Source organism: Saccopteryx leptura, chromosome 2 (assembly GCF_036850995.1).
Source record: "Saccopteryx leptura isolate mSacLep1 chromosome 2, mSacLep1_pri_phased_curated, whole genome shotgun sequence".
In the NCBI taxonomy this organism is placed as follows: Eukaryota; Metazoa; Chordata; class Mammalia; order Chiroptera; family Emballonuridae; genus Saccopteryx; species Saccopteryx leptura.
This window is the reverse complement of record NC_089504.1, coordinates 366,415,847-366,437,587: the sequence shown is the minus strand read 5'-3', so window position 1 is coordinate 366,437,587 and position 21,741 is coordinate 366,415,847. Positions and strand designations below refer to the sequence as shown.

At 50.3% G+C, this 21,741-nt stretch overlaps 1 protein-coding gene across 2 annotated transcripts; it reads right to left on the bottom strand.

Moving 5' to 3' along the window:
• Window positions 1-47: 47 nt before the first annotated feature.
• Window positions 48-21,376, bottom strand: TNFRSF13B (TNF receptor superfamily member 13B). 2 transcript variants are annotated; one of them, XM_066365094.1, is made up of 5 exons: window positions 21,286-21,376; window positions 8,996-9,133; window positions 7,829-8,074; window positions 1,531-1,716; window positions 48-407 (listed from the first exon to the last, which is right to left on the bottom strand). In XM_066365094.1, the coding sequence occupies exons 2-5, from the start codon at window positions 9,114-9,116 to the stop codon at window positions 136-138; spliced, it is 825 nt and encodes a 274-aa protein (XP_066221191.1). In that variant the 5' UTR covers window positions 9,117-9,133; window positions 21,286-21,376; the 3' UTR covers window positions 48-135. The 2 variants fall into 2 exon arrangements, with proteins under 2 accessions (XP_066221191.1, XP_066221192.1); XM_066365095.1 differs by having other exon boundaries at window positions 21,248-21,330.
• Window positions 21,377-21,741: the final 365 nt, after the last annotated feature.

The window sequence follows — 21,741 nt, the reverse complement described above, 5'->3', positions numbered from 1 at the left end:
GACAGGGAAGGGTTTCTGCCCTGGACTCCCACCCCCAGCATTCTTCCCCCACTTTGCTCGGACATCTCTCTTCCCCCATCTCTCCCTCACCAGCTCTTCTCTCTCTGCTCGTCCCTCCCATCACCCCCTCCCGTGTCACGCGGCTGGGCCCCCGTCCTGGGCGGGGGTGCACACTGTCTGGAGGCTGCCATCAGGGAGCCCCGCGTTGGGCCCACAGGGCCATCTGGTCTCGGTAGGGCCGGGGCACTCACACCTCCCACTGTGCGCGGGGACGGAGGGCCCAGGGTCGCCAGCGCTCTCCTGGGTGGGCACCCTGCACTTGGAGAAGCAGGAGCTGCAGGTCTCCGCCCGCTCCTGTGGCCTGCCCTGCGGCCTGCCTGCTGTGCGCCCGGCTTCCGTCCTGTCATCTGTGTGGGAGGGGAGAGGGTGTCGGCCTCGGCCCCAGCCCCTGCCCCTACGACCTGCCCCCAGGAGATAGCTGGCTGGGGGGGGAGAATGCAAACCCCCCAGGGCCCGCCTCCACCCACCTCCGCACCTGGGCCGACTCTGCCCACGCCTCATCGGGGCACCTCCTCCCGGTTCCGCCCGCTTCCTGGGAAACCCTCCGGGCCCTGCCACCCCGATGGGCCTCCTCCCGGTTCCGCCCACTTCATGGGAAACCCTCCGGGCCCTGCCACCCCCGATGGGCCTCATCCCGGTTCCGCCCGCTTCCTGGGAAACCCTCCGGGCCCTGCCAACCCGATGGGCCTCATCCCGGTTCCGCCCACGTCCTGGGAAACCCTCCAGGCTCTGCCACCCCGATGGGCCTCCTCCCGGTTCCGCCCCGCGTCCTGGGAAACCCTCCCGGTTCTGCCACCCCGATGGGCCTCGTCCCGGTTCTGCCCGCGTCCTGGGAAGCCCTCCCGGCCCTGCCAACCTGATGGGCCTCCTCTCGGTTCCGCCCGTGTCCTGGGAAGCCCTCCCAGTTCTGCCACCCCGATGGGCCTCGTCCCGGTTCCGCCCACGTCCTGGGAAACCCTCCCGGCCCTGCCACCCCGATGGGCCTCGTCCCGGTTCCGCCCCGCGTCCTGGGAAACCCTCCCGGTTCTGCCACCCCAATGGGCCTCGTCCCGGTTCTGCCCCGCGTCCTGGGAAACCCGATAGGCCTCGTCCCGGTTCCGCCCGCATCCTGGGAAGCCCTCCGGCCCTGCCGCCCCGATGGGCCTCGTCCCGGTTCCGCCCGCATCCTGGGAAGCCCTCCGGCCCTGCCGCCCCGATGGGCCTCCTCCCGGTTCCGCCCCGCGTCCTGGGAAGCCCTCCGGCCCTGCCACCCCGATGGGCCTCCCCTCCCCCTGCGCCCTCGGGAGCCTCTCCTCTTGCCTGTGCCTGAACCTACACAGGACCAAGACCGCAGGGGTTTTCCTCAGACTTCTCCCAGGAAGAACTGGCCAACCGCTCTCCATTCAGAAGCAGGGACAGTGCCAGGACACACGGGTGGCTGGCAGCCCGTCCCACAGGCGGCGGGAGGTGACAGCCCCCTTTCATGCTCACCGTTGGGAGATGTGGCTCGGGTCCGGCGTAGCCCTGCGGGGGGCTGGCAGGAGGACAGGTCCTCCCTCCTCTTCAGGAAGCAGGCCACGGCCAGGAGGCAGCAGCAGATGACCGCTCCGAGGCAGAGGCCCAGCGTGCTGTAGACCAGGGCCCGCTGGTCAGTGCTCAGCTTCAGGCCCAGTGGGGCTGCAGGATAGTGGTGAGGCCCTGAGTTCAGGAGGGTCACTGCGCAGGATCCTCCTCTGAAGTGTCCCCCACTTTCACACCAGCACACCCCACCCCACCCCGGGCCATTGGTGGGATTCAAAAAACTTAAGAACTGGTTCTCTGCCCTAATGACCGTTTTAAGTATAAAAAATTGATATTCTGCACTGTACATGGATCATTCTCAAGAATTGACCATATGTTGGGCCACAAAAACAACATCAGCAAATTCAGAAAAATTGAAGTTGTACCAAGCATATTTTCTGATCATAAAGCCTTGAAACTAGAATTCAACTGCAAAAAAGAGGAAAAAAATCCCACAAAAATGTGGAAACTAAACAACATACTTTTAAAAAATGAATGGGTCAAAGAAGAAATAAGTGCAGAGATCAAAAGATATATACAGACTCGGCCTAGCGTGCGGAGGACCCGGGTTCGATTCCCGGCCAGGGCACACAGGAGAAGCGCCCATTTGCTTCTCCACCCCTCCGCCGCGCTTTCCTCTCTGTCTCTCTCTTCCCCTCCCGCAGCCAAGGCTCCATTGGAGCAAAGATGGCCCGGGCGCTGGGGATGGCTCCTTCGCCTCTGCCTCAGGCGCTATAGTGGCTCTGGTCGCAACATAGCGACGCCCAGGATGGGCAGAGCATTGCCCCCTGGTGGGCAGAACGTCGCCCCATGGTGGGCGTGCCAGGTGGATCCCGGTCGGGCGCATGCGGGAGTCTGACTGTCTCTCCCTGTTTCCAGCTTCAGAAAAATGAAAAAAAAAAGATATATACAGACTAATGAAAATGACAATACGACATATCAGAATCTATGGGATGCAGCAAAAGCAGTGATAAGAGGGAAGTTCATATCACTTCAGGCATATATAAACAAACAAGAGACAGCCCAAGTGAACCACTTAACTTCCCACCTTAAGGAACTAGAAAAAGAAGAACAAAGACAACCCAAAGAGGAGATAATAAAAATCAGAGCAGAAATAAATGAATTAGAGAACAGAAAAACTATAGAAAAAATTAATAGAACAAGGAGCTGGTTCTTTGAAAAGATCAACAAAATTGACAAACCCTTGGCAAGACTTACCAAGGAAAAAAGAGAAAGAACTCATATAAACAAAATCCAAAATGAAAGAGGAGAAATCACCACGGACACCGTAGATATACAAAGAATTATTGTAGAATACTATGAAAAACTTTATGCCACTAAATTCAACAACCTAGAAGAAATGGATAAATTCCTAGAACAATACAACCTTCCTAGACTGAGTCAAGAAGAAGCAGAAAGTCTAAACAGACCTATCAGTAGAGAAGAAATAGAAAAAAACATTAAAAACCTCCCCAAAAATAAAAGTCCAGGCCCTGACGGCTATACCAGCGAATTTTATCAAACATTCAAAGAAGACTTGGTTCCTATTCTATTCAAAGTCTTCCAAAAAATTGAAGAAGAAGCAATACTTCCAAACACATTTTATGAGGCCAACATAACCCTCATACCAAAACCAGGCAAGGATGGCACAAAAAAGAAAACTACAGACCAATATCTCTAATGAATACAGATGCTAAAATATTAAACAAAATACTAGCAAATCGAATACAACAACATATTAAATAAATAATACATCATGATCAAGTGGGATTCATCCCAGAATCTCAAGGATGGTTCAACATATGTAAAACGGTTAACGTAATACACCATATCAACAAAACAAAGAACAAAAACCACATGATCTTATCAATAGACGCAGAAAAGGCTTTCGATAAAATACAACACAATTTTATGTTTAAGACTCTCAACAAATTGGGTATAGAAGGAAAATATCTCAACATGATAAAGGCCATATATGATAAACCATCAGCTAACATCATATTAAATGGCACTAAACTGAAGGCTTTCCCCCTTAAATCAGGAACAAGACAGGGTTGTCCACTCTCTCCACTCTTATTTAATGTGGTACTAGAGGTTCTAGCCAGAGCAATCAGACAAGACAAAGAAATAAAAGGCATCGATATCGGAAAAGAAGAAGTAAAGGTATCACTTTTTGCAGATGATATGATCCTATACATCGAAAACCCCAAAGAATACACAAAAAGACTACTAGAAATAATAAGCCAATACAGTAAGGTCGCAGGATACAAAATTAACATACAGAAGTCAATAGCCTTTCTATATGCCAACAATGAAACAATTGAGAACGAACTCAAAAGAATAATCCCCTTCACAATTGCAACAAAAAAAATAAAATACTTAGGAATAAACATAACAAAGAATGTAAAGGACTTATATAATGAAAACTATAAACCATTGTTAAGGGCAATCGAAAAAGATATAATGAGATGGAAGAATATACCTTGTTCTTGGCTAGGAAGAATAAATATAATCAAGATGGCTATATTACCCAAAGCAATATACAAATTTAATGCAATTCCCATCAAACTTCCAATGACGTTTTTTAAAGAAATAGAGCAAAAAATCATCAGATTTATATGGAACTATAAAAAACCCCGAATAGCCAAAGCAATCCTAAAGAAAAAGAATGAAGCTGGGGGCATTACAATACCTGACTTCAAACTATATTATAGGGCCACGACAATCAAAACAGCATGGTATTGGCAGAAAAATAGACACTCAGACCAATGGAACAGAATAGAAAGTCCAGAAATAAAACCACATATATATAGTCAAATAATTTTTGATAAAGGGGCCAACAACACACAATGGAGAAAAGAAAGCCTCTTCAATAAATGGTGCTGGGAAAACTGGAAAGCCACATGCAAAAGAATGAAACTGGACTACAGTCTCTCCCCCTGTACAAAAATTAACTCAAAATGGATCAAAGATCTAAACATAAGACCTGAAACAATTAAGTACATAGAAGAAGACATAGGTACTCAACTCATGGACCTGGGTTTTAAAGAGCATTTTATGAATTTGACTCCACAGGCAAGAGAAGTGAAGGCAAAAATTAATGAATGGGACTACATCAGACTAAGAAGTTTTTGCTCAGCAAGAGAAACTGATAACAAAATAAACAGAAAGCCAACTAAATGGGAAATGATATTTTCAAACAACAGCTCAGATAAGGGCCTAATATCCAAAATATACAAAGAACTCATAAAACTCAACAACAAACAAACAACCAATCCAATAAAAAAATGGGAAGAGGATATGAACAGACACTTCTCCCAGGAAGAAATACAAATGGCCAACAGATATATGAAAAGATGCTCATCTTCTTTAGTTATTAGAGAAATGCAAATCAAAACGGCAATGAGATACCACCTCACACCTGTTCGATTAGCTATTATTAGCAAGACAGGTAATAACAAATGTTGGAGAGGCTGTGGAGAAAAAGGAACCCTCATACACTGTTGGTGGGAATGTAAAGTAGTACAACCATTATGGAAGAAAGTATGGTGGTTCCTCAAAAAACTGAAAATAGAACTACCTTATGACCCAGCAATCCCTTTACTGGGTATATACCCCAAAAACTTTACATTGATACGTAAAGACACATGCAGCCCCATGTTTATTGCAGCATTGTTCACAGTGGCCAGGACATGGAAACAACCAAAAATCCCGTCAATAGATGACTGGATAAAGAAGATGTGGCACATATACACTATGGAATACTACTCAGCCATAAGAAATGATGACATCAGAACATTTACAGCAAAATGGTGGGATCTTGATAACATGATACGAAGCGAAATAAGTAAATCAGAAAAAACCAGGAACTGCATTATTCCATACGTAGGTGGGACATAAAAGTGAAACTAAGAGACATTGATAAGAGTGTGGTGGTTACGGGGGGGAGGGGGGAATGGGAGAGGGAAAGGGGGAGGGGGAGGGGCACAAAGAAAACAAGATAGAAGGTGACAGAGGACAATCTGACTTTGGGTGATGGGTATGCAACATAATTGAATGACAAGATAACCTGGACTTGATGTCACCCCATTAAAAAAATAAAATTATTAAAAAAAAAATTGATATTCTGGAAGATAGTTCATGTATTTAATACTTAAATAAGAACAATAAAAGAGATAGACAATACTAGATTGCTATAAGAGAGTTTTAAAATATTAATGAAAAAATTTTAAATATCTGACAAAAAAGTCAATAAAACTGTTATTTAAGCTATTTCCATTGACAGCTTATCACCCCCTGATTGGTTGGCACTTTTTCTCTTTACATTTTGTTTGTTTACTGAAGTAACAAATGCAAGGGAATTAAAATGTAGTATTTCGGCCCTGGCTGGCTGGCTCAGCGGTAGAGCATTGGCCCAGTGTGTGGAAGTCCCGGGTTTGATTCCCGGCCAGGGCACACAGGAGAAGCGCCCATTTGCTTCTCCACCCCTCCCCCTCTCCTTCCTCTCTGTCTCTCTCTTCCCCTCCCGCAGCTGAGGCTCCATTGGAGCAAAGTTGGCCCGGGTGCTGAGGATGGCTCCACGGCCTCCACCTCAGGCGCTAAAAAATGGCTCTGGTTGCAGTGGAGCAAGGGCTACACTGCAGGAGTCCCCAAACTTTTTACACAGGGGGCCAGTTCACTGTCCCTCAGACCGTTGGAGGGCCAGACTATAAAAAAAAACTATGAACAAATCCCTATGCACACTGCACAGATCTTATTTTAAAGTAAAAAAAACAAAACAGGAACAAATACAATATTTAAAATAAAGAACAAGTAAATTTAAATCAACCAACTGACCAGTACTTCAATGGGAACTATGCTCCTCTCACTGACCACCAATGAAAGAGGTGCCCCTTCCGGAAGTGCGGCGGGGGCCAGATAAATGGCCTCAGGGGGCCGCATGTGGCCCGCGGGCCGTAGTTTGGGGACCCCTGGGCTACAGTTAGGCAGAGCATCTAGTGGGCTTGCTGGGTGGATCTCGGTCAGGTTGCATGTGGGAGTTGTCTCTGCCTCCCCTTCTCTCATTAAAATAAAAAGAAATGTAGTATTTCATCAAAGGTATAATGAGTTTTATAAAATGAATAATAAATATTACAAGCGATCAAGTTTTTTTCACCTATGGCTGGAACGAACATGACTACGGGTGCTTAGAACACACTGTTGTGCAGATGAACGTTAAAAAAGAGTAAAGAATGTCCATGTGTGCCTGACCAGGCGGTGGCGCAGTGGATAGAGTGTCGGACTGGGATGTGGAAGGACCCAGGTTCGAGACCCCAAGGTCGCCAGCTTGAGCGCAGGCTCATCTGGCTTGAGCAAAAAAAAAAAGCTCACCAGCTTGGACCCAAGGTCGCTGGCTCGAGCAAGGGGTTACTCCGTCTGCTGAAGGCCCGCGGTCAAGGCACATATATGAGAAAGCAATCAATGAACAACTAAGGCGTCGCAACAAAAAACTGATGATTGATGCTTCTCATCTCTCTCCATTCCTGTTTGTCTGTCCCTATCTATCCCTCTCTCTGACTCTCTCTGTTCCTATAAAAAAAAAAAAAAAAAAAGAATGTCCATGTGTGATTTCCACATTGGGTGGCTGCCCAAGGGGCCACCTTAGAGAGAGCCCTGATGACAGGTGCCATTTTCACAACCGGTTCTCTGAACTCAACGAAAGAATTAGGTATCAGTTCTGCCAGCATGGTGCGATCCGGCTGAACCCCACCCCTGCCTGTAACTAGTCACACCGTACAACAGTAATCGAAAACGTTTAAATCGAGAAGAGCGGCCTGACCTGTGGTGGCGCAGTGCATAAAGCGTGGACCTGGAAATGCTGAGGTCGCCGGTTCGAAACCCTGGGCTTGCCTGGTCAAAGCACATGTGGGAGTTGATGCTTCCAGCTCCTCCCCCCTTCTCTCTCTCTCTGTCTCTCTCTCTCCTCTCTCTCCCCCTCTCTGTCTCTCTTCCTTTCTCTCTCCTCTCTAAAATGAATAAAAAAATTTAAAAAAAATCGAGAAAAGCATCTCAGTGGTCAAGTCTTCTTCCTTCTTGCCTGCAAACTTCTGGGTGATTTGCCCATTTTCTCTTTTTCACCCTGTGCTGACCTCCGTCTGTGTGGACTCTGGAGCCCCCCCTTTGAAGACCGTCCTGATTCAGTCCCGGGGCCTGGCCTTGCGCCCACTCAGAAACCACGCCGGTGGCTCACCTGGACCTGCCTCCAGGCCTCTGTGCTCTGCTCCCTGGTACCGGCCCAAGTCGTCCGGTCTGGTTTCAGACTTCCCGACCTTCTGTCTCCGGAGCTCCGGGTGGAGGCTCCCTCTGCTCCTGGGATTGTTCTCACAGAAGTGCGTGCACGGCCTGGGGTGACGTCCACAGACGGAGGCGCAGCTGACGCAGTCCCTCAGGAGCTGGTCGTAGTACAGGCCTCGCTCCTTGCGGCAACTGAGCGACTCTGGGAGACAGAAACATGAGCGCGACTAGGTGACCGAGACCTGTAGGAACTGTGGGTCTGGCCTCAAAGGGCATCAAAGATAAAAATAAAAAATTACAATCTGGCCCTGGCCGGTTGGCTCAGCGGTAGAGCGTTGGCCTAGCGTGTGGAGGACCCGGGTTCGATTCCCGGGCAGGGCACACAGGAGAAGCGCCCATTTGCTTCTCCACCCTTCCGCTGCGCTTTCCTCTCTGTCTCTCTCTTCCCCTCCCGCAGCCAAGGCTCCATTGGAGCAAAGATGGCCCGGGTGCTGGGCATGGCTCTGTGGCCTCTGCCTCAGGCGCTAGAGTGGCTCTGGTCGCAACATGGCGACGCCCAGGATGGGCAGAGCATCGCCCCATGGTGGGCGTGCCGGGTGGATCCCCGTGAGGCGCATGCGGGAGTCTGTCTGACTGTCTCTCCCTGTTTCCAGCTTCAGAAAAAAATGAAAAAAAAAAATTACAATCTGTCCTGGCCAGTTAGCTCAGTTGGTTGGCGCGTCGTCCTGAAGCACCAAAGCTGTGGGTTTGATTCCCGGTCAGGGCACATACGCGAGCGACCAATGAATACACAACTAAGTGGAACAACAGATGAACCCTTCTCTCTCTCCCTTCTCTCTCTGTCTCTCTAAAGTCAATTTAATAAAACCCCACAATCTAATTCCCCAAAAGCAATTCCATGGTGATCTTAGTCCTTTTCCAATATGCCCGAGGCAGGAAAGAACACAGCATGTTCAAGAAGCTCCAGTGTGGCCGGAGTGGAGTGAGGGAGGGTCAAGGGTTGTCACACTGAACATCTCCTTCCACTAGCCCCTCCTCAGTCACCAGATGCAGTGTGGGCAGAGGGACCACTGGTGGAGGAGGGGAGGCCCAGGCACCCACTGGCCTCAGGCCCACAACTCACTGCAGAAGGCTGTACAGGAACGGGGGATCTGATGGCTGCAGATGGATTTGCAGGAGAGGCAGACCTTCACCAGGGGGTCCCAGTATTGCTCTTCGGGGCACGGCTCCATGGTCACCCCCATCTGCGGGCCCTGTGGAGCTGAGAGGCAGAGAGCATGAGGGCAGCTGGTACCCGACCGGAGGCTGGAACCCAGGTGGGCTCTCCTGCTCATGTTTCCACTCTCTTGGTGAGCTGACAAAACTGGCTTCCGACCCCAGTTGCAGTGGTTGGGGGACTGAAGGCTCACTTCCCTGAGCCTGAATTTCCTGGTCTATAAAAATGCCTGAGGTCCCCTCCCCTGCATCAGCTGTGCCCTGCCTGACAGTGTTCTCTGCCCTCTTTAATGTGCTATGCCTCTTCCTACCACAGGACCTTTGCACATGCAGTTCCATTTTATATAAACTGTCCTTCGTTGGCCGGTTATTTCCTCCTCATCCTTTAGGTCTCTGTTTCAACTTCATTTCCTCAGGGAAGCCTTTCTGACTCTCCCACCTGGACAAGGAGACACACCTTCTTCTGCACACCAATATGTCCTTCAGAGCCCGCTTCCCTCAGGTGTGATTGTTAGATACCGTCTCCCCCATTAACTGTGAGCATCATGCAGGATTCTGTCTCATTTGTTGTTATTGTTGTTCATTGCTGGGTCCTGAGAACTTAAGTGGTGCCTGGGACACAGCAGGTGCTCATTAAATAAATAAACAATAAATAAATAGACAAGCAGACCTAGCCAGTGCCTGGCAAACAGCAAGCACTCAGTAAATGACAGTTTCCCTGCGTTTTTTTTCTTTATCACTAAGTGATGAGTCAGAAACTTTCCAAATCTTAAGAAAGTCATGCATATACGTTTTTAAGACGCTCAGTGAACTCTAGTCAGGTTACCCTCAGAGACCCACACGGAGACACATCACAATAAAATTGTCAAAACCCAAAGAGAAATAAGAAAAATTGTGAAAGCAGCAACTTGTTAGGTAAAAGGGGATTCTTAATAAAGTTAACAGCTGATTTTTCATCAGAACTCACTGAGGTCAGCAAGCAATGGGATAATATATTTCAAGTCCTAAAAGAAAAATAAAAAGGAATTGTTTTCTCTGGTAAAAATGGTTTTAGCCTGACCAGGTGGTGGCGCAGTGGATAGAGCATCGGACTGGGATGTGGAAGACCCAGGTTTGAGACCCCAAGGTCGCCAGCTTGAGCGTGAGCTCATCTGGTTTGAGCAAGGCTCAACAGTTTGAGCCCAAGGTCACTGGCTCAAGCAAGGGGTCACTCAGTTTGCTGTAGCTCCCTGGGTCAAGGCACATATGAGAAATCAATCAATGAACAACTAAGAAACCGCAACGAAGAATCGATGTTTCTCATCTCTCTCTCTTCCTGTCTGTCTGTCCCTCTCTCTGACTCTCCCTGTCTCTGCCACAAAAAAAAAAAAAAAAAAAAAAAAAGGTTTTAAACATGAAGAAATGAAGACATTTCCAGATATTCAAAATCTGAGGTTCATTACCAGTGACCTGCCCTGCAAGAAGTGCTTCAAGGGTGTCTTCCGTGCTGAACTGAAATCGCACTGGACCCTAACTTGAAGCTGTACCAAGGAATAAGGAACATGGGTAAAGGTAACTAGGTAGATAAATGTAAAAGCTGGTAGTAATATACTTTCTGTGTGGTTCACACTCTCCCTTTCTTCCTTTCTGACAGAGTGGGCCAGTGCATACAGTGGTTATAAATGTATGCTGCTGGACATAAAAATGTATAAAAGAGACCAGCTGTGACAATAGCAATAGAATCAGAAGGAACAGAGACATAGGGACAGAATGTTTGTCAACCGCTCAAACTAAGTTAGTAGTTTTCAGACAAGGTGGTCATAAATTTAAGATGTTAATTGTAACCCCCAAGGTAACCACTAACAAATAACTTAAAAATGCAGAAAAGGAGAGGGAAAGGGAATCAAAAGGGTGTGCGACAAGTCATTGCGTAAGCACAAGAAAGGGCAGTGAGGGGTGACGTCAGGGACAGGGCGCCATACGGGGCCCCCTGGCCTCTTCTCTTGAAGTTACAACAAGTTGAACAGCTACAATTCAACAAAGGACTCCCTGCTCACCACACAAACACTTCTGAGCAATCCGCATAGTGCAACCTCTGCAGGTGGGTAAGTCGGAGTGAGCAGGGGAGGTGGGAAGGGAGAGGAGCAGAGACGGTCGGAGGTGGGAAGGGAGAGGAGCAGAGAGGGTCGTGGGGAATGCACCAGGAGCTCACTGTGGGTCTCAGGACAGGGGAGGTGTCAGGTTGGGGCCAGCACTCTCTGAAACCCTGAGGAGTGGGGAGGGAGAGGGGGAATGCCTGCCCAGCGGTCTGCTCACACTGCAGCTGAACCCAGTGACTGGGGCAGAGAGGCAGCACAGAGGTGAGGGCATGGTCGTCTGGTGCCCGCCACCGCCAGGCAGACAAACAGCCACGAAGCCTGGCCGCCTCCCCTCACCCTCCCAGGGCCAGCAGCGGGCCCCAAGCTGTAGCAGTGAGTGCTGGGTTACAGGGCACACCCTCGCAGCTCTGAGGACTGGAGAGAGGGGAGCATTCCTCCCTGAGCGGCAGGTGCACACTGCAGCTAACCCCCCGAGACGGTGGAGGCACAGAGGGGAGGTGGCCGAGGCCTGGCAGCTGATGTTACTGCGAGGAGAACAGAGCCACTGACACAGGTGCCAACCTCCCTCAGCCCACCCTGCCCTCACTTGTCACGGCTGAGCCCAGTGCTGCTGGCAGGGTCCTGTTGCCTGGGACAATGCTGGGATTTCATGGGCTCCGGACCCCAACACCCACCATGGAGGAGGTAGCCTAAGGCAAAGGTGTGACCGGGTCACAGAGAAGAAGATCACTCCCCAGCGAACACCAGGCATGCCCCCCCCCCCGAGGATCTGAGAAGCCAGAGCAAAGCAAGGGGAACTAAAATCTGTGCTTCAGTGCCTCCTACTGAAAGCAATAGAAAGACCTCGTCTCCTTAACCTACTAAAATAGATTAGTGCCACTCTTTTTTTATTTTATTATTATTATTTTTTTTGTATTTTTCTGAAGCTGGAAACGGGGAGAGACAGTCAGACAGACTCCCGCATGCGCCCGACCGGGATCCACCCGGCACGCCCACCAGGGGGCGACGCTCTGCCCACCAGGGGGCGAAGCTCTGCCCCTCTGGGACTTCGCTCTGTCGCGACCAGAGCCACTCTAGCGCCTGGGGCAGAGGCCAAGGAGCCATCCCCAGCGCCCGGGCCATCTTTGCTCCAATGGAGCCTCGGTTGCGGGAGGGGAAGAGAGAGACAGAGAGGAAGGAGGGGGGGTGGAGAAGCAGATGGGCGCCTCTCCTGTGTGCCCTGGCTGGGAATTGAACCCAGGACCCCTGCACGCCAGGCCGACGCTCTACCACCGAGCCAACCGGCCAGGGCCAACCACTCTTTTTTTTTAAGGAACAGATATTTTTTTTTTTTTTTTTTTCATTTTTCTGAAGCTGGAAACAGGGAGAGACAGTAAGACAGACTCCCGCATGCGCCCGACCGGGATCCACCCGGCACGCCCACCATGGGGCTACGCTCTGCCCACCAGGGGGCGATGCTCTGCCCATCCTGGGTGTCGCCATGTTGCGACCAGAGCCACTCTAGCGCCTGAGGCAGAGGCCACAGAGCCATCCCCAGCGCCCGGGCCATCTTTGCTCCAATGGAGCCTCGGTTGCGGGAGGGGAAGAGAGAGACAGAGAGGAAGGAGGGGGGGTGGAGAAGCAGATGGGCGCCTCTCCTGTGTGCCCTGGCTGGGAATTGAACCCAGGACCCCTGCACGCCAGGCCGACGCTCTACCACCGAGCCAACCGGCCAGGGCCAACCACTCTTTTTTTTTAAGGAACAGATATTCCTATAAATGGCTCAGCAGGGAAAGAATCCATCAAATAGCATGGTATGCACAGTGACAGGCAGTTCAGAAAGAAAATTTAAAACCTCCAGAAAATAAATTTAAAGACGTGAAAATATGTGATTTAAATCAGTGGTTCCCAATCTCCGGGCTGCGGACCGGTACTGGTCCGTGGGCCATTTGGTACCGGTCCACAGAGAAAGAATAAATAACTTACATTATTTCTGTTTTATTTATATTTAAGTCTGAACAATGTTTTATTTTTATTTATTATTTATTTTTATTTTTCTGAAGTTGGAAATAGGGAGGCAGACAGACTCCCACATGCGCCCGACCGGGATCCACCCGGCATGCCCACCAGGGGGTGATGCTCTGCCCATCCGGGGCGTCGCTCTGTTGCAACCAGAGCCATTCTAGCGCCTGAGGCAGAGGCCACAGAGCCATCCTCAGTGCCCGGGCCAACTTTGCTCCAATGGAGCCTCGGCTGCGGGAGGCGAAGAGAGAGACAGAGAGGAAGGAGAGGGGGAGGGGTGGAGAAGCAGATGGGCGCTTCTCCTGTGTGCCCTGGCCGGGAATCGAACCTGGGACTTCTGTACGGCAGGCCGACGCTCTACCACTGAGTCAACCGGCCAGGGCCACGATGTTTTATTTTTAAAAAATGACCAGATTCCCTCTGTTATATCTAAGACTCACTCTTGACGCTTGTCTTGGTCACGTGATACATTTATCTGTCCCACCCTAAAGGCCGGTCTGTGAAAATATTTTCTGACATTAAACCGGTTCGTGGCCCAAAAAAGGTTGGGGATCACTGATTTAAATGACAGAGAATTCAAGATTGCAGTTCTGAAAAAGAACCTCAACAAGATACAAGCAAACACAGATAAGCAATTTAACAAACTCAGAAATAACATCAACAAAAAAGAGATACTTTACCGAAGAGACTGGAACCTAAAATAAATAAATAAATAAATAAATAAATAAAGGAGCTGAAGAACTCAATTTAAAAAAAAAGAAGAAATTAGCAAGCTTAGGAAATAGAGCTGGCCAGATGGGAGGGAGAATTGGTGATATCAAAGGTAGGAATATATATATGTGTGTGTATATATATATAAAAGAACTCTACGGAAACTGTACTGCTCACAAACATTGGGGGGTATTTTATAGCTTCGCATTCACTTTGAAACATCCCCTCGTGTCTGTGAGCAGTCTCTCCGACCCCGTCGGGAGGAACAAAGTGAGAATGGTGAGTATACGGAAAGGAGCAGAGAGGGGGAAGGAAACATGGAGCCCGTTCATTCAGATGAATGACAGACAAGAACTTCCCGGACCTGTGGAAAGAGCTGGATCCCCACATTTAAGAAGCAGAATACTGAACTATCTTAATACAAAAAGGCCTTCCCCGAGGCACAGTGTATTAAAACTGTCAAAAGTTAATGACCCGGAAAGGACGCTTTGCCTCCCGTGGCAGTGAGCATGGGAACGGGGTCACTCCTAAGCCGCTGCATTTGTCGACACCGCCCTCCCTGAAGGACGAGGGATTGTACTGGCCTGGGCCTGGGCCAGCATCGGGGGAAGAAAGTGACAGGGCCACAAGGGCTTAGGCCAACTCCATCTCTGTCTCCGGGGAAATGGGTGCTTACTGTCCCCGTGAGAAGGAACCGATGATGGAAGTGCAGGCTCCTCCTTCTTGCTCTCGACAGTTTTGCCAAGAAACTCTCAGTGTGACTTGAAAAGAAAAGACGACAAAAGCTTCACGACAGGAGGAATTTCCCATCCAGTCTTTTAGCAAACACTGTGTGGGCGGGCAGGAGGGGGCTTCCGCCATGAAGAGATGGGGTGGGCGCCCCGGAGGGGGCCACGGCCCGAAACCTGGGAGACGTGGGAGGGTCAGCAGCGGCCAGCTACAACCTTGCTTTTGTTCGTGGAGAAGAGGGAGGAGAAGGAAGAGAAAAGGGTGGCTTTCTGCTTCAGCATTGTATGTGGTGTCTCAGCTGGCTTTTTCTAAATATTGAAAATAGCTCGGAGACCTAGCCCTGCCAGCCCCCGACTCCCACCCACAACTGACTTTCAGAGAGTCCGTCTCAGGGGGGGGTGAGCCAGCCCCACACCGCATCTAAAGTCAGAACTAAATTGGGTCCTCGGAGAACAAGTCAAGTCACTTTCTCAGTTTTCTACGCATTGTCATTTTCACCTCCTGCTAGCTTATTTTGAAAGTGGATCTGTCACAGCTCAGTGACGGAATGTACGTGAGTGCCACCGTGTCTGCAGTGGGGACGGCACAGCTGAGTCACCACCAAACCCCCCGGGGAAAGGCCCGTGAGGTGGGGAGTGTAAACTCTCCTTTGCAGAGCATGTGTTCTCAAAGACACGCACGTGACAAGCAGGTCACTGGCAGAAGACATGATTGCCGAATGGTTAGCGATTGTTCTGGTATAAGTGGTATCAAATATAACGGATTATTTATAATCATCTTTCTTACATCAAATCGGCCCTCAAGACCTGGGAACTGCTCCTAGAATCTCAACTTATAGCTCAAGCATCAAAGACTCCCGGACAGCTGTCCCCATAGCGGCCTCGTCCCTCGCCTCTCCCCGGAGCTGCCTCACGGGTGCCTTCCTCTAGGGTCACGTGGCCTGAGCGCTCTCCACCTTCTCGTTTGTAAGGCCGCTGGAGGGTGTAGCCACTCTGCCTGCCTCTACTGTGTCACTCATCTCTGAATCCAGTGTCCAGGCACAGAGCCGGTCCTGAACAGCCCGATGCCTTATACATAGCTGTCCTTCGTAAAGACGTGTAGAATGAAAAACAAACGCAGCCGGGCTAGGATAATATTTGAGAGAGTTTTTGGTTTGTTTGTTTTAGTTGTTCATTTGTTGCCTCTTGTACATACCTTGACCGGAGGCTCCAGCTGAGCCAGTGGCCCCTTGCTCAAGACAGCAACCTTGGGCTCCAAGCTAGTAACCTTTGGGCTCCAAGCTGGCGACCAAGGGAGCGTGTCAGTGTCCCCACGCTCAAGCTGGTGGCCCCTCACTCAAGCTGGTGAGCCTGCGCTCAAGGTGGTGACCTTGGGGTTTCGAACCTGGGTCCTCGGCGTCCCAGGTTGATGCTCTATCCACTGCGCCACCGCCAGGCAGGCAATAACTGAGTTGTATTCACTCCCTCCCCTGCTTGCGATATCCTTTCTTTACAAAGAATTAAAGGGACAAGAGGTGTCCTGGGGGTGGGGGAATAGAAATCCTGACTTTTGATTTCAAAACTTAGGGAAAAGGGTTTTTATTTTTTTATTTTATTTATTTTTTCTTTTTTTTTTTTCTTTTTTCCATTTTTCTGAAGCTGGAAACAGGGAGAGACAGTCAGACAGACTCCCGCATGCGCCCGACCAGGATCCACCCGGCACGCCCACCAGGGGGCGATGCTCTGCCCATCCTGGGCGTCGCCATATTGCGACCAGAGCCACTCTAGCGCCTGGGGCAGAGGCCAAGGAGCCATCCCCAGCGCCTGGGCTATCTTTGCTCCAATGGAGCCTCGGCTGCGGGAGGGGAAGAGAGAGACAGAGAGGAAAGCACGGCGGAGGGGTGGAGAAGCAAATGGGCGCTTCTCCTATGTGCCCTGGCCGGGAATCGAACCCGGGTCCTCCGCACGCTAGGCCGACGCTCTACTGCTGAGCCAACCGGCCAGGGCCGGAAAAGGGTTTTTAAAACACACAAAGTGACCAGGTCAGAAACCATCACAGAAAATCAGTTCTCCTAGTTGAGGGCACGAGGGACATGACACTCTCATGACTGTGGAGGGGGGGAGGAAATAAGAGTGACCCTCATGAAGGGCAACTTGACAGCATTGGTCAAAATTACTGATGTGTTTACCCATTAATACAGTGGGATTCACCCAAAAATGCAAAATGATAAATTCATTGCAGAAATATTTGGAATAGCAGAAGAGTGGAGGTAACTCAAATGTCCACCGATAGGGGTTTGACTGAGTAAATTACACTAAGCTTATTCACTGGACTATTATGCAGCTATAAAAAAGGAATGGGAAGGCTCTTTATAATATCGCTATGAAAAGAACTCCAAGATGTAGTAAGTGGAAAATAAAACTAAAACTAAACTATGTACTTGAGAACAGCATGGCTCATCAGTTCCCTTTTTCCTTTTCTTTCCCTCCCTCCCTCTCTCTCTCTCTCTCTCTCTTCTTCCCTCCCTCCCTCCCTCCCTCCTTCCCTTCTTTCCTTTCTTCCCTTTCTTCCTACCTTTCCTTATCTCTCTTTCATTTTGCAAAAAGAAGAAAAGTTCTAATTTGTAAATTCGTAAGTGTTGTTATATACATAAGGAAATGACAGGGGAGCCCCAAAGTGAGAAATCTGGCTTCAGTGACAGTAGCTTTTTATAATAGTTGTGATGAATAGGAGATGACGTAAGGGGTTAAATGACAACAACTTCTTGTAAGGGCTCAGTCACAGAATTTCCTGGAAGGGGTTAACTAGAAACTTCGCTCACAAACCTTCATCTTGACTTTGTTGCCTAAGAAATACAGGGAGTTCTCTTGCAGAAAATTCCCAGAGGTACCAGATCCCGGCCAATCCGGAGCAATGTCGGGGACGCCAGATAGACTTGTGCCGGAGTCAGAAAGACATTCCCGGGAGGCATCCCTGCAAACCGGACTCCCACCTCCCGCACATTGTTACGTGACACCCAGCCAATCAGAGGATGCCGTCCCTGCTCCCCCAACTCCACCACCACCTGGACCTGCATAAAATGCTAGAACCATCACCCAGCCTCAAAGAGAGGCAGGAACAGCCCAAGATTGACACCTGCCAGGCCTGGGTCGGGCCGGGCTCACCCCTGGGTTCTCCTGCGCGCTGAGACCACGGTACCAGGAGAAACAATTCTTGGAGCCTCCTGCCTGTGCTTCCGCATGTGCTTGGCTGGTTGACAGGAGTCATATGGAGAAAGTTCTCTTGATCAAATTAATTTGGAAGACACTGGGTTAAAAACCATCAACTCATTTTGTTTTAACTGCAGCTCTTTTCAGAATCTCTTTTTTTATTTTTTATTTTTTTTACAGAGAGAGAGTCAGAGAGAGGGAGAGACAGGGACAGACAGACAGGAACAGAGAGATGAGAAGCATCAATCATCAGTTTTTCACTGTGGCACTTTAGTTGTTCATTGACTGCTTTCTCCTATGTGCCTTGACCGCGGGCCTTCAGCAGACTGAGTGACCCCTTGCTCAAGCCAGCGACCTTGGGCTCAAACCAGATGAACCTGCGCTCAAGCTGGCGACCTCGGGGTCTCAAACCTGGGTCCTCCGCATCCCAGTCTGATGCTCTATCCACTGCGCCACTGCCTAGTCAGGCTCTTTTCAGAATCTTTGATTTTGACCCTTCAAGAGGGCCTCTGGCAGGTCCAAAGGCCTTTATGTTTTGGGGGGACTCTTCATTTTACAGCCCAGAGAGGTCAAGAGGACCACCCCGGGTCACAGAGCTAGTTTGTGAACAGCTGGAAGCCAGAACGGCCAACTCCCGGCCAGGCTGGTGCGGCTTCACCGGGTCAGTCTCTTGACTCTGGTCCAGGGCGACCTCCGGAACCTACTTGGTCAAACTCTTTCAGAAATTTTGTGTATTTGAGCCCTTAGTGGAAGCCATGTCTGAGATCATGTGGTCTCTGGACATGAAAAGGGAACTGGAGAAAAGACGCATCCCGACTACGGTGTGTGTGTGTGGTGTGTGTGTGGTGTGTGGTGTGTGGTGTGTGTGGTGTGTGTGTGTGGTGTGTGGTGTGTGTGGTGTGTGTGTGTGGTGTGTGTGTGTGGTGTGTGGGGTGTGTGTGTGTGGTGTGCGTGTGTGTGGTGTGTGCGTGGTGTGCGTGTATGTGGTGTGTGTGGTGTGTGTGTGGCGTGTGTGTGTGGCGTGTGTGTGGTGTGTGTGTGTGGTGTGTGTGGTGTGTGTGTGTGGTGTGTGTGTGGTGTGTGTGTGGTGTGTGTGTGGTGTGTGTATGGTGTGTGTGTGGTGTGTGTGGTGTGTGTGGTGTGTGTGTGGTGTGTGTGTGGTGTGTGTGTGGTGTGTGTGTGGTGTGTGTGTGGTGTGTGTGGTGTGTGTGTGGTGTGTGTGTGGTGTGTGTGGGGTGTGTGGTGTGTGTGTGGTGTGTGTGGTGTGTGTGGTGTGTGTGTGGTGTGTGTGTGGTGTGTGTGGGGTGTGTGGTGTGTGTGTGGTGTGTGTGTGGTGTGTGTGTGTGTGTGGTGTGTGTGTGGTGTGTGTATGGTGTGTGTGTGGTGTGTGTGTGTGGTGTGTGTGGTGTGTGTGGGGTGTGTGTGGTGTGTGTGTGTGGTGTGTGTGTGGTTGTGTATGGTGTGTGTGTGGTGTGTGTGTGTGTGTGTGGTGTGTGTGTGGTGTGTGTGGTGTGTGTGTGGTGTGTGTGTGTGCTGTGTGTGTGGGGGGGGTGAGCAGCAGGGAGCATGTGCAGACCCGGGCAGCGCCCTGCCACCCAGCCTCAGGTCCCTTCTGCACAGTGACGGGCGTGGAGCCTCTCTTCTGCTTCAGCAACCTCGTGGGCTGAACAAACCTTTAAAACCTGACCTGACCTGGCCTGACCAGGCAGTGGCACAGTGGATAGAGTGTCAGACTGGAATGCGGGTGACCCAGGTTCGAGACCCCGAGGTCACCAGCCTGAGCGTGGGCTCATCTGGCTTGAGCAAAAAGCTCACCAGCTTTGACCCAAGGTCGCTGGCTCCAGCAAGAGGTTACTCAGTCTGCTGAGGGCACGCAGTCAAGGCACATATGAGAAAGCAATCAGTGAACAACTAAGGTGTCGCAATGAAAAACTGATGACTGATGCTTCTCATCTCCGTTCCTGTCTGTCCCTATCTCTGACTCTCTATCTCTGTAAAAAAACAAAAACAAAAAAACTCTGACCTGATAAAAATTCTACAGGATAAACGATAGTTTCTTCAAGAAATAAGAAGCAAGGAAACAAACCGTGAGACAGAGTGGGAACTGTTCTAGACTGAAACATGTAACAAAATGTGAACTGTACAGTGTTTGGATTTTTTAAATTTTTATTTATTGATTTCAGTGAGAGAGGAAGGGGAAGAGAGAGAGAGAGAGAGAGAGAGAAATATTGAGCTGCTCCTGCAGCCCTGACTGGGGCTCGAACCGGCAACCTCTGCGCTTTGGGACAATGCTCTAAGTTATCCAGCCAGGGCAATATTTGAAACTTAGTGTCAACAAATGAGCTGGAAAAGACAATCCGGAAAGTGAGCACTGGCCATATGGTGATGAAGGAATCATTCGTTTCAGAAGTGGGCATGCTATGATGGATGGTTATAGGTTTTTTGTTTTTATTTTTTATTTAAGAGTTTTTGTTTTGCTTGACCTGTGGTGGCGCAGTTGATAAAGCATCGACCTGGAACACTGAGGTTGCCAGTTCAAAACCCTGAGCTTGCCTGGTCAAGGCACTTAAGAGAAGCAGCTATGAGTTTATGCTTCCTGCTCCTCCCCACCTTTCTCTCTCTCTGTCCTCAAATCAATAAATAAAATCTAAAAATAAAAGAGAGAGTTTCTGCTTTAAGCCTGACCAGGCAGTAGTGCAGTGGATAGAGCATCGGACTGGAACGCTGAGGACCCAGGTTTCAAAACCCTGAGGTCACCAGCTTGAGCCCAGGGTCACTGACTTGAGCCCATGGTCGCGGGCTTGAGGATGGGGTCACTGGCTCAGCTGGAGTCCCCTGGTCCAGGCACATATGAGAAGCAGTCAATGAACAACTAAAGTGCACGCAATTGAGTTGATGCTTCTCATCTCTCCCTTTCTGTTTGTCCCTCCTCTCTCTCTCTCTCTCTCTCTCACTAAAAAAAAGTTTTTGTTTTAAGAACTAAACCCTGAGGCATCTACACATTAAATAATCGAGTGTTTGACATCTGCTTTAAAATGATCCTGTTGGGCTAGCAGGGCATGGACGTCCTAAAGCTGGCCACATAGTGGTCACTGTGGCATGGACGTCCTAAAGCTGGCCACATAGCGGTCACCGCTGAGGTGGAGTGATGTCTGCAGGAGCACGTGTTAAACTCTCCTCTCTGCTTTTGCGTCCTTGTCAACTTCAAAATAAAATATTTTTAAAATGTCCTGATCAATCTGATTCTGAATCCTGGGGCCGACTTGGGGTGGGGGTGGGGCGTTACAGAGGCCATTCCTGCCCGTGTAGCTGACCCTCCCTCGCAGCTCTCCTGCAACGCAAGGAGCAGCCCTCTCAAGCCCCCAGACTCAGGGCTCTGCCCCGTGGGGACTCCAGGCCTCAGCACCGCCCGAGCCCACCCCCTGCTGCGGACGCCAGGCGCCCCAGACCCACCGAATCCGAATCCGCACGCAGCGCCCCCCGCTACTCACACGGCTCCTCCTGGCCTGCCCGCTCCAGTCACCGCCTGCTCTGCTCTGACCCCGGCCACGCATTACTCAGGGCGTTTATTATTAGCCTTCGATTTGATTAGTGCTTGGCCACACTTCCTGGGGGTTCCCCCCCACCCCGTGGGATGTAAATCAGCAGCGCCGTTCCCACCCCGCACCTGCGCAGTCCCTCCCAGGGCCGAGGTGCGGACACTTGCCTGACGCTGCGGGAGTCCCCGTGGGGGGCTGTCTGCTGAGCTCCGCCCCCCCGCACTCTGCTGCCCACTGAGGTGGGAAGAGCGTCCCCTGGCCTGGCCTTGGGATGAGGTCCTGGCGCCGGGGTGGCCCAGGTCTGGCCCTGGCCCACCACCTGGACGGAGAGCACGCCCCAGGCCGGGCCAGCTCTTCATTCTCCAAGTGCAGGTCAGGTTTCTTCCTCTTCCTCAACCACCTTTTCAT

Coding starts and splice junctions, on each gene's coding strand:
- TNFRSF13B (XM_066365094.1), bottom strand. CDS start 9,116: ATGGGGGTGACCATGGAGCCGTGCCCCGAAGAGCAATACTGGGACCCC. Junction 1,717..7,828: donor AGGCCTGGAGGCAGGTCCAG/GTGAGCCACCGG, acceptor ACTATCCTGCAG/CCCCACTGGGCCTGAAGCTG. Junction 408..1,530: donor CCGAGCCACATCTCCCAACG/GTGAGCATGAAA, acceptor CCTCCCACACAG/ATGACAGGACGGAAGCCGGG.